Source organism: Mus pahari, chromosome 9 (assembly GCF_900095145.1).
Source record: "Mus pahari chromosome 9, PAHARI_EIJ_v1.1, whole genome shotgun sequence".
Taxonomy (NCBI): domain Eukaryota; kingdom Metazoa; phylum Chordata; class Mammalia; order Rodentia; family Muridae; genus Mus; species Mus pahari.
The window spans coordinates 89,159,860-89,174,336 of NC_034598.1; the positions used below are offsets into that span (position 1 = coordinate 89,159,860).

A 14,477-nucleotide genomic window follows, 5' to 3' on the forward strand; every position below is an offset into this window, starting at 1 on the left:
TTGAAAGCTGCTTTCCTGAAATGATGTTTTAAGGAAAAGACATAAGGATACGAGGAGATTCTTTGCAATGAATTGTGTAACAGGAAAGCTCACGTTGAGCTGTGAAATAGCTCAGGCAGTAAAGGGCTTACTTTGCAAGCGTGAGGATCTGAGTTCAACCCCCAGGAGGTAATAATAATAATAATAATAATAATAATAATAATAATAATAATAATAGATGAGTCAAGTACAATAGTGTCTGTCTGTGATCTCAGCACTAGCATGATCTGGAGACCGGCAGATCCCTGGACCTCTGGCCAGCTCAGCCTACTTGGTGAACTCCAGGCCACTGAGAGACTCTGCCTCAAAATAACATGGTTGATGGCTTTTGAGGAAGGAAAACTGAAACTGTCCACTGGCTTCCAAAGGCATACACAGAATGAGAGAGAGAGAGAGAGAGAGAGAGAGAGAGAGAGAGAGAGAGAGAGAGAGAGAGAGAGAGAGAGAGAGAGCTCTAACCCCAATGTGATGATATTTACAAATGGGGCCTTTGAGAGGTTTAATTGATGTGCCATGGGTAGGACTCTCCTGCTGAGTCTAGCGTTCATCTAAGAAGAGACACCAGTGAGCCTGTTCCTACTCTCTTCATGTGAGGACCCGGCAAGACTGCGGCAAGTCACCTGCAAGCCAAGAAGTGTGCCCACCTCCAACCATGACACCCTTGATGTCAGACCTCCCAGCCCCCGGAGCCGTGAGAGTAATCCTCTGCTGTTTTTGAATCTCAACATGCAAGGTTCTGTTATGGCGACTGGAACCGAGGAGAGAGCCTACGGTGAATGACAGCTGTCACTGGAGATGATAGCTGGGCTGCCCCCACAGCGCCCCCTGGAGGAAGCATGGGCGAATACCACATTGCTTGTGCGGCTGGAATGGCTGTGATTTCTTTGCCCTTAGAGAAAGAAACTGGATGGTGTCTGACCCAAGTTGCTGCTTTTGTTGTTTACAACACACACTGCCAGACATTTCCATCTGCACTTTTAACCTCCTTCTGACTATATTTTTATATCCTTGTCCATTTTGTCTTTTTTTCTCTCAGTCCTACCAGGTTTTAAATTTTTATTATGGAAATTTTCAAGTATACACGAAAGAGGAGAAAATGGCCAGTCTTCAGCTTCCACCAGTATTTATCCATGGTCAGTTTTGCTACACACACACACACACACACACACACACACGCACACACACGCTCCTCCATTTTTATTTTTAAAATCTGAGATCTGGTTCTCAGACAGTTTCTCCTTCTAAAGTATGTGATTCCATGTTGTTTACCACCACCACCCCTTGGTGTATGTCCAGCTAGCAGGCATGAGCACCCTGGAATCCATCTCCATGCTCCATCCGCATTAGAAGTCCCTGCTAACCTCCCTCAACCCCTCCAGCCACCCCTTCGCCTCGGGTCCTGGCAGCCACCCCTCTTCTTTCTGTCTCTATGGCTCGCCGGATGGTTTCAAAGCAAATCCCAGATAGCAAGCCATTTTATCCAGAAATAGCCCCAAATGTATTTTTAACACATAAAGGCTTCTTTTGTGTTGTAACATAGCCGAATGCCATTATTACACCTAAAACTTAGTAATGCTCGATCTAACATGCAATCAGTGTTCAATAGCTACCCTTTTTATTTGGATCTTTTGCTTTGTTGGTTGTTGTTGTTTGATGATGATGATAATGATGATGATGATGATGATGTTTTAGTAAGAGTCCTGGTATGTAACCCTAACTGACCTAGTACTCACTGTGTAGCCCAGTTTGGCCTCTGATTCTGCCTCAGCTTTCCAAGTGCTACTCAGCCATGTGAGTCGTCCCTTATCCTGGCTGAAGTCACACAAAGCCTGACTTCGCCCAGCCAGAGTGACTATGGCAGCCCTTCTGCCTCTGTTGTTACTGGGGCTTTCCCCTGTGATATGTATTTATTGAGAGGAAAAACAAGTACTTTTCCTATAGGACTTCCTCCATTCTGAGTTTATCTGGTAGCAACCCACGGTGCTGTCACTATCTTCCCTGGGAGCTGGGAGGATAGATTCTAAGATGTCATGCAAGCCAGGTCCTAAGATGAAGAGAGAACACTCCTTGAATGGGTAAGGACATTATCCCACATCATGCCTGGGCAAACCCGTGTCTGGGAGTTCTCTTTTCATGTGAAACTAATGCATGAGTTCAGGTATTGTCTTCATGACCGCTAGCAATTCTTCCCCAACAATCTGGGCATCTACCACTTTTGCCTGGATACACTGTTGCTATGGGGTTTGCCAAAGGATGCCCTTCTTGGCCCTCAACCCTTCATGTATCATCAGAAAAGAACATTTCTTCATTCTTTTCAGAATAATGATGTGTCTTAATTTCCTCCAAAGGTGGCAGCTACTTACTTTTAAGTTGTGGATTGTTAACAATTCGATGTATTTACATCTGTTGAATTCATTATTCTTTCTGACACTCAAATGATCCGTCTCTGGTTCTAGGAGTCCTTTGTCCGGTAGATTCGCGGTCTTGATGTGTGCTTCTCTCTTCTCACTACGATGAGGTGCTCCCAGCTCAACACACATTTTCTACCTAAATCCTGGGATCAGTCATCCCTCAAGGAGTGTGGCTCTCCTTGAGATAAAAGCATTTTTAAGGACCATAATCAAAGTGCTTAAGCATGTTCTTTGCTATTTTGATGGCCACTTCTTCTAGGTCTTTTGGGGGGCATAGGAAAAAAAACAGATCAAAAATCTACACTGACATTTTGAATTCAATTTTAGATAAGAGAGATTTAACTTACTTTGATTTTTCAAATTGTATTTATTTTTCATTTAGGGCTAGGGGTATGACTGGGTGGTGTAACACTTGGCAAACATGGGAGCAGGAATTGAAAGAGGAAGGATGGGGGCGAGGAAAGGAGGGAGGGATACTAAGAGGGAGGGGAAGGGCTCCTTATAATGCTGACATTACGGCTACCATGGGCCTTTTCAAACAGCCTTTCCATTATTCCCACGATGTGGTCACCGAATATCAACCTATATACACTTCTTTCTTTGTCATTTTAAAGAATTCATTACATACTTTCCACCAAGGATATACAGTTACTTGTTGTATAATATGAATTACCCATATCTCCATCTAGCTTCTAATGAATGAGACTCAAACTGTGATTTATTTACCAGGCCCTGCACAATGACTGGGAGATTATTCCTAATCTAATTCTCTAATGCTAGGCCGGCTACTTCCACAATTGTGCTCCCCAAATACTTGCTGTTTGGATGTCCCTGGGTCATTTCCGCTCCAGCACTCTGATGTCCTGGGAAGCAGCATCTCTAGCATGTGCTACTGCAGGTCCATCATGACTAATGAGATGTCTCTCCCTGTCCCTGTCCCTGTCCCTGTCCCTGTCCCTGTCCCTGTCCCTCTCCCTGTCCCTCTCCCTCTCCCTCTCCCTCTCTCTCTCTCCCTCACCTTTCTCCTCTCTCCCTCTCTCTCAGTTTTCTCCCTCTCCCTCAGCTTTCTCCCTCTCCCTCATGGTTCCTACCTGGGACCCCAGCCCAGAAACTCAAACTCCACCTCTCTCTATTCTTCTCCCCAGTAATTGGCTGTAGCCATTTTTATTTAACCAACGGTTTTAAATTAGAGAGTAAGGTTTACACAACAAAGGCTGGTGTACGTGGGAATTTGCTCATCTTGGGGCAACCAGATCTTGGAGTAGAGAACTTGGCGTATGAATACAGGAAACACCAGACCAACCCCCCAACAGTTATTGCTGTGTTAAGTTGCGGTTGCCCAATATTTATGAGCCATGTCCCATGGCTGTGTCAACTACTGATTAGGCAGAAAGGCATGTGGTATTTTCTTCTCTAACACCCTCCGAATGAAAGCTGCCTATAGAGCCTTTTCATCTCTTCAAATGTCTCCAATGCTGTGGCGTCCAGGATCCCTCGGCATGCTCTGGGTGTGGCTCTAGGCCCCTCCCTCCATCAGAAACGCATCCATCGGGCTCTGAGCACGCAAGCCTTCAGGCCCTGGCCTGCATGGCTACCCTCACTTCACTCACGTGTCTGCTCAAGCTTGTCCTCACTCATCCTCTGGGTGGACTCTCTTCCCATTCGTCATCCCTTGCCCACCTCACCCCACTGTATCTTATTCCACAGCATCTCCCTCGTTTTCTATCGCACCAGCAACACTTGGTTGGCTTAAACACGGTGCGTCAACTTTCTGTTACTGTCAAAAAAATTACCAGATAATCAACTTTAAAAGAGCAAAAGCTCGTTCTGGCTCCCAGCTATGGATGTTTCAGTCCTCGACCGCTTGGGTTTATGGTGGCAGAAATGTACTCACCTAGTGATGGTTGGGAAGCAAAGAGGAGAACAGGAGCTGAGATCCCAGTATCCTTCTCCAAGTCACACACACCACAGTGACCGAAAGTCTTCCCACTAGGCCACATCAGAAAGTCCCACCACTTCCCAGTACACCCTGGGAGGAAGCGGAAGCCTTTAACACGTGGCTCTTTGATGGCGTTTCAGATCCAGTCTACAGCAAACGTGTATAACAGTTCATGGAGAGTAACAGAGAGCTAACTAATTGCTTAATGACTAAATAAACCTACCTAAGAATGTATCTCTGAGAACCCATGAGGCATTGGTTTTGTGTCACCAGACACCAAATCCACAGATCCTCACACTCTTCATTGTGATGGTTAATGTCGACAGATTCTGAGATCACAGGAAAATGGGTATCTAGGCATGCCTGGGTGGGGTATCTTGATTAAGTTAATTGATGTGGGAAGCCCCGTCTTAACTGTGGGTTGGGTTATTCCCTCTGCAGGAAATAATGAACTGTAAAGAGAAAGCAAGCTGAACAGTAAAAAGCATCCATTGCTGTCTTCTTTTTGGCTATGGATACAATATGAGCAGCTGTATATCTTGAACTGTGAGCCAGAATCAATTCTTTCTCCCTTAAATTGCCTATACCAGAATGTTTTATCGGGAGGAAAAAAGACTAAGACATTAGTAAAGTATTTTCATGCTGGCACATTGTAGGTTTAAAATGGTGCCCGGCATCGTGGAGGCGGGACGCGGGAAGTTTGAGCTCACCCCACACCGCTGCTGGGCGAAGCGTTGGTCTGTGAGAAGTCGCAGGACCCTGCTCCAGGAGTGGGGAAGCTCAGTCTGAGGTCCCTGGGGAACTGCCGGGTCCCCGGGCCACACAGAGGCCAGGGACAGTAGGTTCTAGATCTTGGACACCTCAGACACTGCTCGATGTTGTGAGAGAGCTGAGAACAGAGTAGGGGCTCTCGGGGATCTGGCCCGGGGCCGGAGGGAAAAGGGCAGGAAGAGAGAGCTCCAACTGATTCTCGCAGGGACAAGAGTGTCCTTGGCTTGCGGGCAGGCAGCTTGGCTTGGTGGAGACCTTAGCTGAGAACGCAGAGATTAGACTCGTGGCTCTTTAGAGGAAGACCTGCTCCATTGTTCCCCACAGCGGTCCTGATGAGAAGAGGCAGTCTATGGTTTTAAAGTGATTATTGTCGTGGTGGAGAGTTGTGATGAGTGAAACCGTACCCCACTTTCTCTGGGTGGGCCTGAGGTTAAATATCTTTTGCAGGGGGGGGGTTGTATGGGAACGAAAGCTTAATTGGCTATGCCCTTCAGGATTTTCGGTACCACATTAAAATGAAGAGCTGTCTTAAGGCTACATGATCTGTAGTCACATCCTCTACCTGTGGAGGGGCTTTGAGCATTGCCCTACGTGACTGATGGTCACAGAATTATGGAGAGCTGAGGCTTTGTGTTAGAAGCCTGGTGTCTAGGAACATGGCAGGCAAACGCCTTCTGTCCCTTGAAGGCACATCTGGGTCTCCAGGGTTTAAACCTAGCTCAACCAGAAAACAGGCTGCGTTTCACGGTCCCACAGCACATAACACACACACACACACACACACACACACACACACACATACATTTATACACTCCTGCACATCTACTTATTCTTAAAAAAAAAAAAAAAAAAAAAAAAAAAAGTTAAGCCATCTTTTCTTCCCAGTCCTGCTCCTGGAATGGTGACTCTAAAACTAATTATTTATTATTAAATGCCTAGACCATAAGCTTTGGCTCATTCCCTGACTAGCTCGTAACTCATTTAGTCCAGTTAAACTATTATATATCTACCACTTGGTTAGATATATAATATCGCATCTCCTTAGCATCTTCCTCAGCATCTCTCTAGAATCTCCTTTATTGTATCCTGAGTTCAGCTACCTCTAGTTTATGTCCGTCTCCCCTGTCTGGTTCTCTCTCTTATACTCTCACTATTTCCCAGAATCCTCTCTCTTCTTGCCAGTGTCCATCCTCCTATTTCCTGCCTCAGCTCATTGATCATCAGCTTTTTTAATGGCAGGTGATGCTTATAAGAGATTCTCTCTACAACGTATCATATCTAAGACCATGCAAATGCTTTGTAAAGTGTGTGTTGCGGCTGTTGTTGTTTAAAGAATAATGACAAAAGGTCTCCATATGTTTAGTATGAACATATTTTGGCCAAATATTTTCTATCTGCAGTTGGATAAAACCAGGGGCACAACACCCCTAGCTAAGAGGGGATAACAGTGTTTACAGATGTGGGACATCAGGTCCTGGCCCGGAGTGTGGGGGTATAAGAGGGACAGGAAACTGATTATTCTTATCCATGGGGCTTGATATCTATTAGCTGCCTATTAACTATCTACTAATGCAGTTCCACTTAATATTTGCCCTTCTAAGATGCATGTGGAGATGTCCTAGATAATGCTTCCAGGTCATTGTCAAGCGTGAAGTCCTGAAAGTTCACATCTCTCCTTGGACTTGGGTGACAGAATATTTCAGTCTTAGAGGACATTTTTGCACTTCCCCAGCCTCTTTGTTCCCACCCATCTTCCTAGCCCATTGTGCCAATGGTCACTCTCATCTCTACATCACTCATAATCTTGATGGACCATTCTCAGACAAAATTCCAGATGTTAGTTAAGTCACTTCTCTGAAGTTTGCCTTTCTTAATTCTTGAATGAGATAATAGCTACTTTACAGGATGATTGTAATTTTTAATTAAATTATAATAATTAATTATCCAAGGACTTGCCTAGCTTAATGTCTACCACACTCCAGGTGCTCAATAGAAGTTGGTTTTCTTTAGTTGGCTAATTGTTGAGGATTTTTTGCTAACATAGAACCATAGGTAAACACTTTGTGTCCTACAGTAATTCCTTCAATGCAAACTGCTTCCTCCATGCTCATATAAGGCCCATTTCAACTCTGTGGTATGTAGGATCATAGAAATCCGAGACTCATTGCAGAGGTCCAAGAACACAGTAGATGTTATTAAAATAAGTATATGTATTTGCTGGTCATTTATTGTATATGTATTGTTGTTACTGTAGCTTCTCGTAATGGACTAAGGAGTAGGGATCTCAGAGCACATAGGGTCGGTCTATAAACCCTCTAGTCCCTCCCCTACGGCCTCATTTCAGCCACTTAAGTCCCATGTCCAGAAGGTCCCACAGCCATATTGAACAAGCTGGACACCAAGGGTTCAAATCCACAAGCTTGTGGAGGACACCAAATATTCAAACCACAACAATGGAGTAAACTGACGGTCAGATGGAAATCCCGGAGGCTTGGATGGCATTACACTTGCTCATTCACTGGCCATTTATTCATGTGTCTCATAATTAAAAAAAAAAAAAAGCAAAATGAGTCAAATAGAAGAAAATCCATGAAAATTAGCAAATGAAGTGATTCAACAGTGTATGGCACTGGTAGCTTAGAACCCGGAATTGTTTTAAGTAACCCTGGGAATCACTGTGCTTCTAAGGTTTTTGGAATTAACTTGTTCTCTAGCCTCAGTATTACACAATCTGCTTAGCAGATACAGGCAGATGGCAAGACAGTTCACAGGGACTTTTTGTTTTGTTTTGTTTTGTTTTGTGTTTTGTTTTTTGTTTTTTTCGAGACAGGGTTTCTCTGTGTAGCCTTGGCTGTCCTGGAACTCACTTTGTAGACCAGACTGGCCTCAAACTCAGAAATCCACCTGCCTCTGCCTCCCAAGTGCTGGGATTAAAGGCGTGCACCTTTCTTTTATTCTTGGGCCAACATACAGTGAGACAGGTAGAGGCTCCCTGAAGAGAAAGGAGCGGCCATGACTGTTCACAGACCCTGCCTCTCATTGGAGATGTCTGAGCACATGACAAGCAGTCCTTTGGGAGCATAGATCTTTCTCCTGTCCCAGGTTGGAATTCCAGGTCTTCACAGAAGAATTCCCATCATAAATCCTGGCCCTTCTGCAGTTCCTGTTGTTCTCTTTGGCCACTTTCCCTCCTAGTGTCTCTTCAGCATACACACTAACATGCACACATGTGTGTACATGCATATACACATATATATCATATACCTATACATCATATGCATATACATATACATCATATATAATATATACATATATGTGTACATTTGCATCATATATATAATATACATAACATACATAATATACTACATATACACATACACATATACACACAAGGGAAGTAAAGCAGTTCTATGGGCAGTAAGGGAGAAGTAGGTGGAACCCTAAACATGAATATGAATATCGTAGGGAGAAGTGGGCAGGAGGGACAGAGACATCATAGGAAACAGAGAGCAGAATGACCATGAGAGGAGGGGAAAGGCAAGCCGAAGATGAGGGGGCAAAAGAGGGTGACAGAAAACACCTAGAGAGAGAGATGGGAAGCAAACAACCAGTTAAATGCGAAGATGGAACACATAAAAGAGGGAGAGAAGGGGATGTTAACAGGAGAGAGGAACAATGAGGTGGGGAAGGAAGAAGAGAGACGGCAAAAGGAAGCAAGGAGGGGAGAAAAGAGCAGAGCTGCAGGCAAGATGGGGTGGGTGGTGAGGCTGTGCCTTCACAGTTGGAGTTCTCTGGCCCCACACTCAGGCTGGCACATGGGTCTCCTTGAATCACAGCTCGTTTGGGTCTTCCTGTTTTCATCCCATCTTTGTGAATCCGTGGAGGCTTTTCCAGGCTGTAAGTCAGACAGAGTGCCGAGTTTCCCTGGCCAGGGACAACTCTACATCCCACAACTGTGCTTCTTATGGTCCTTAATACCATACATCTCTGTCCTAAGGGTCATCTCAGAGTCCTCTTCAGCTCTGCCAGCCAGCTACATGCCACCTGCCTCTTTTCCAGGATTCCTGGTTCCATTGGGACTTTTGGCACTCTGACATGGTAACATCCAGCCTAGAAATTAAAAAAAAAAAATCATCTTATAAAAAGACATACTTTTCCAGGGGCTAGTGAGATAATTCAGTGGGTAAGCCCTACTGGAGTTCAAATCCCCAGAGCTCACATAAATGGTAAGTGAGCATGGCAGCCTGCCTGTAATGCCACCAAGGAGCTCTCCCTTGAAGGCAGAGACAGGAGAGACCTGAGGGATGTGGCCAGTAAGACTAGCCGTATGGGTGAGCTCTGGCTTTGATTGAAAGACTCCGCTTCAATGAATGCGGTGGAAGAATAACTGAAGATGTTTCATGACACCAACCTTGGGTCTCCACACACCTACACATATATTGTAGGAAAAATGAACACCCCCAAAGCACACTTACTTTGCCATTCTCTGACTCATTTATGTCCTCCTCTACCTGACCCTCTCCCAACCACAAGTTCTCGTCTCTATCCAGCTTCTTAGAGTCATTCCAGAAAACACCTTTTAACACCTATAATTAGCATGCCAGACAGGAATGTTACGACTTAAAACAACATCTATTGTCCATCTCTATCCCCAAGAAGCTCAGTGTCTAAAGGGAGACAGGCACAGTAGATCCAGAGAAGAGCCAGGATTTTATGGAGTCCCAGTGTTATACAATCTGCAGAGCACTCTGTAAAGAAAACAATATCCTGTTGCTAGGGACATTTGGCTCTTTTGAAAGAACCCACAGAAGAGTTATCCATGAGGGCTCACCTAGTTTAGGTTAGCTGAAGTGCAAAGTCCCATCCCAACTGCCAGGGTGAATGTAAAGGAGGATTAGGTGGACAACTCATAGCTCTGCTTGGTGACCGTGGATAGGATGTGATTGGACACTCCATGCTCCCACCAACAGGGCTTTACTGCCGCGCTGGGCTATTTCCTCAAACGGTGCGCCAGAATAAACCTACCCTTCCAACTTCAAGTTGCTTTTGCCAGGCAGCTTGTCATAGTAATGAGCCATATAAATAAAACAGAGGTCAAAGTGACTCCAGTGTGATCTAAGAGAGTGAGTCGTGAAGACCGTGGCTTGGGAGAGAAGCGTAAAGTGGAAGCTAGGGGAAACAGAGAACGGTGAGAACCCAAAGTGCCCTCTGTTGACTTGTCCCATCATGATAATCACAATAACTGAGACTAAAAAGAAAGGACAAAGAGACAGTTCAGCTTATCTCACAGAATCCAAAAACAACAGAACTCAACCAAGTTAAAGTTCATTGCTCTTTCCTGCAAGAATCTAAAGGTGCAAAATACTGAGTGGGGTTTACAACACTGGGGGCCTCCATATTGCCACTCAGCCATCCTCAAAATATGACTCCTATCTCATTGCCCAAGATGACTGCTGCTACTCCAGTTACCATATCCTCATCACAGCCATAAGAAAGAAGGAAAGGGGAATTGGAGGTCTTTTAACCTCCAGGGAGCACCAACGGGCAGCTCACATCACATCTACTTCGTTCTCACTGGCTAGAACTTAAAGAGTTCACCACATCCACTTGGACACTAGAACAAAAGAATCTGTATCTTGGAGACCGGGTTCTCAGATTAAACTGTAGGGTCCTGTTGCTAAAAGGAGGGGGAACATCCAGCAGTTAGAGCTTCAGGAGACCCAAGACGAAGGAGCAAGGCACACTTCCCCCTCCACTACAGCTGGAAGGAGAGAGGGATCCTCCAAGCTGGAAAATGAATAGAATGTAGGGACCTTTCCTGGTCGACCTTGTTTGCTCTGTGCCATGTGCCTGAGCATCATTACTACAAGGCTGGACTCTTCAAGGACAAAGAGATGGCTTGCGTACCTACAACTCTCATGGTGAAGAGAAAGCCTGCACTTGCAAAGACCCTGAACTACTTAGTAACAGAGATAGGCCTTTGGGTCAGGGTTTTATTATAGGCGCTGTGCTCTGATGCACTGACTTTCCATAGAGACAACTCAGTTACCACATCTGTAGAAAGACCATAATGTGTAGCTTGCACGCCTTGCCCCCGAGGGTGCCCTTTGTATGCTGTGAAGTTGGTACGAATGTGCGTAGACCACACGATGGAAGGGATGGTGTTATCAGAGCTGAGATGCAGCGGGCAGGGGACATGGGAGAGAAGGTACCCTGGGGTTCAGCTCTACTCTTGTCCCAATTCCAGCCACACTGTCCCTGCACTCAGCCCCTTGGGGCTTCTCCCTGCCTTTGGTCCAGGGTCAGATGTTCCACTGTCAACATGAGAAAAGAAAGGAAGACAAGTAGGGTTTCCATGGCCAGCTGGAAGGGGCATTCCACTTTGTTGTCCATGTACTCTAAGATCCAGCTTCTACTTGAGCTCACTGCCATAGAGAATTGATTTTGTACCCTGCACTTGGTCTTGGGAGCTTTCTTAAGACCTCTTTTGTACCCCAAAGCATTACCCCGTGGTTCTGGCCTCAACCCAATAAACAGGGCAAGTTTCTCCCTCAAGCTTCTGAACTATAAAGCCACAAGCATACATCCAAATACACACTACAGTATACAGACAGTAGCACCAGGTATAAACCCAAGATATATACAACAAATTCCACATGAACACTCAAAACATACCATACACATAGCAACCACTAAATGCATGCAAACACGGTACACACACACCACTTTCTTCTAATTAGTTTCTCCGTTGTCTATTACACTCTTCCATTCAACCCCTTATACAGTTGAATGATTGTCCTAAAGACACAAATTAAAGCACTTGCTCACTTAAACTCCAGTCTCTCTTCCTGTGGCTTCCAAAATCTGAGCACATGATGAGAGCCAGCAGAACCTTTCATGAACTGTCCCCTAGGATACCACCCAGCCATTGTCCCCACTTTCCTACCCCCAACAACCCCCAACAACGTGACCAGCCACCTTTCCCAAGAAGCTCTGATGTTCCTCATGGTTTGTCCTTCAACACTCTCCCCCATGCCACCAATCACACACCCAGAATGTATGTTCACAGACTGGGCATGGTGGTACACACCTTCGATCCAGCACTCAGGAGGCAGAGGCAGGGGAATCTCTGTGAATTCAAGGCCAACCTGATCAACGTAAGAAGTTCCAGGACTACATGAAAAGGGGGGTAGGGAAGGAAGAAGGTAGAAAGAGGTAGAGGAGGAGATGGGGAGAGGGGGAAAGAGGGAGGGGAGACAGGAAGAGAGGGAGAGGGAGACCTTGTCTAAAATATAAGTATTTATTATTCTAAACCCCTTTGTAGCTCACCTGTTCCCTAAAGGGCCCTTGCCTTCCCAGCTGGAACCAGTCCCTTCCTCTTGTGTCCCTTGGGAGTAGGCAGTGAGACGATACGCCTCCTGTAAGACAGATTGGAGTGCCCCGTTCTGGTCTGGGCAGATACACAATGGGGACTAGATGGACAGCCACACTCACATGTCCTCCCTACCCCACAGATCAAAGTAGAAAACCAGCATGACTACCAGGACATCACCAGCGTGGTGGCCATGGCCAAAACCTATGCCACCACGGAGGCCTTTATTGACTCCAAGTATGACATCCGCATACAGAAGATTGGATCCAACTACAAGGCATACATGTAAGTCAGCCGGTGGGGCTGGGAAGTGGGAGGAGCCAGTGGGCAGGGCCGGAATGTGGGAGGAGTCAGTGGGAGGGGATGGACTGTGGGAGGAGTCAGCGGGCGGGGTCTGGAAGGTGTGAGGAGTCCTTCCTTGTACCAGGACTCATAGTGCATCCTCTCCTCGGGTTCTGTTGCAGATCCGGATAGATCTCTCTAGAAAGCGGTGTGTGTGTGTGTGTGTGTGTGTGTGTGTGTGTGTGTGTGTGTGTGTGTGTGTGTAGAGACAGACAGAGACAGAGATTAGTGTAAATCAAGGACTCATTCGAGTATCTTGCTGAAGGGTCAGGATTTTCTATGTGTCCGAGAAAGATGTATGGTCTGGTATGTATATTGAACAGCAATCTGTTATTCTCTAGAACCAACAAGATCATTCATTAAAAAAAAACACATTAAATTCTCTGGTTGCGAGCAATAGAAACTACTTCTGAATATTATGTTTTGCTTTTTTTTAAAAAAAATGTTATAAAATCATAGGTGAACAGAAACTTCTAAAATCAAACAGACATCCCATGACATTACTGATTGAAGCATTGAGATTCAGGGCAGCCCCGGGGATCTACAGAGCCAGAAGTGACAGTTGATGGTCATCGCACCAATAGGTGAAGGACCCACCGGAGTCTTCTGCAGCACGTATCTCACAGTGTGATCTGTCCCTTGCTTTGGTTAGAGAGAGGCAGGAAACCCCTATGGTGAGTCCCAGCGGGAAGGCAGATAGTTTGAGCAAGATGGAAGTAGAGGTGCAACCTCTAAATGAAGAGCACGAATGCCGTGTTGACAAAGGCAGTCCCTTGTCTCTGCTTCAGTGTGAATCAACAAAGGTTAGGCTAACCTGGGGCTAAGGCCATCGGTTTCAGTGTGACTCTGGGGCTAAGGCCATCGGTTTCAGTGTGACTCTGGGGCTAAGGCCATCGGTTTCAGTGTGACTCTGGAGCTAAGGCCGTCAGTTTCAGTGTGACTCTGGAGCAGGTGGAAAGGCTCCCCCTTGCAGAGGTCTTGCCTGCTTCTGGGCCTCTGTGTCCCCCCTCATTTTGGAATGTTGTTGCTGGTTCCACTTCAAATGGTGAGACCCAACAGCCAAGTGTGGCCTTCTTCTTGTCACCCTCATGCAGCACTGACTATGGCCATAGTTCCATATCAGGAAATGGCAGTCTGTCTGTCCATGTGATTCTATGCAGCATAGCTTTTGCCTGAGAATCCTGTGGACAAGCGAAGCTGTCACCTGCTTCTGTAAAGATGCCAAGTCAACCAAAGCTGTGCCTATTTGTGCTGTGCCTTTTCGTGAATGCCACGGCTTCTTACCCAGATTTCCTAAGCCATCAGAAAGACACAGTTGTGTGTAAATGTCCAGGTGGTGAGTGGGGAGATAGCTCACTTGGGAAAGTGCAAGCATGAGGACCAGAGTTTGATTCCCAGCACCCACCTAAGAAGATAGGATGGTGCACAATGGTAATCCTAGCCCTGGGGAGGCTCCTGGGGCTCAGTGAGCAGCCAAGCTATCCTAACTGGTTACCTCTCAGCCAATGTCTTTGGGCATTCTAGGGATGATACCCCAGGTTTTCCTCCAGACTCAACAGGTACACGTGTACACACACACACACACACACACACACACACACAC

General features: G+C 45.9%; 1 protein-coding gene across 1 annotated transcript in view; it reads left to right on the plus strand.

The window, feature by feature from the left end:
* Syn3 (synapsin III) overlaps positions 1-14,477 on the plus strand; it is a 430,935-nt gene that overhangs the window by 391,691 nt on the left and 24,767 nt on the right. Inside the window, exon 8 of the mRNA XM_021204345.2 lies at positions 12,675-12,817. Within this exon, the coding sequence (XP_021060004.1) occupies positions 12,675-12,817 (143 nt within the window). The remainder of the gene's footprint in view (positions 1-12,674; positions 12,818-14,477) is intronic.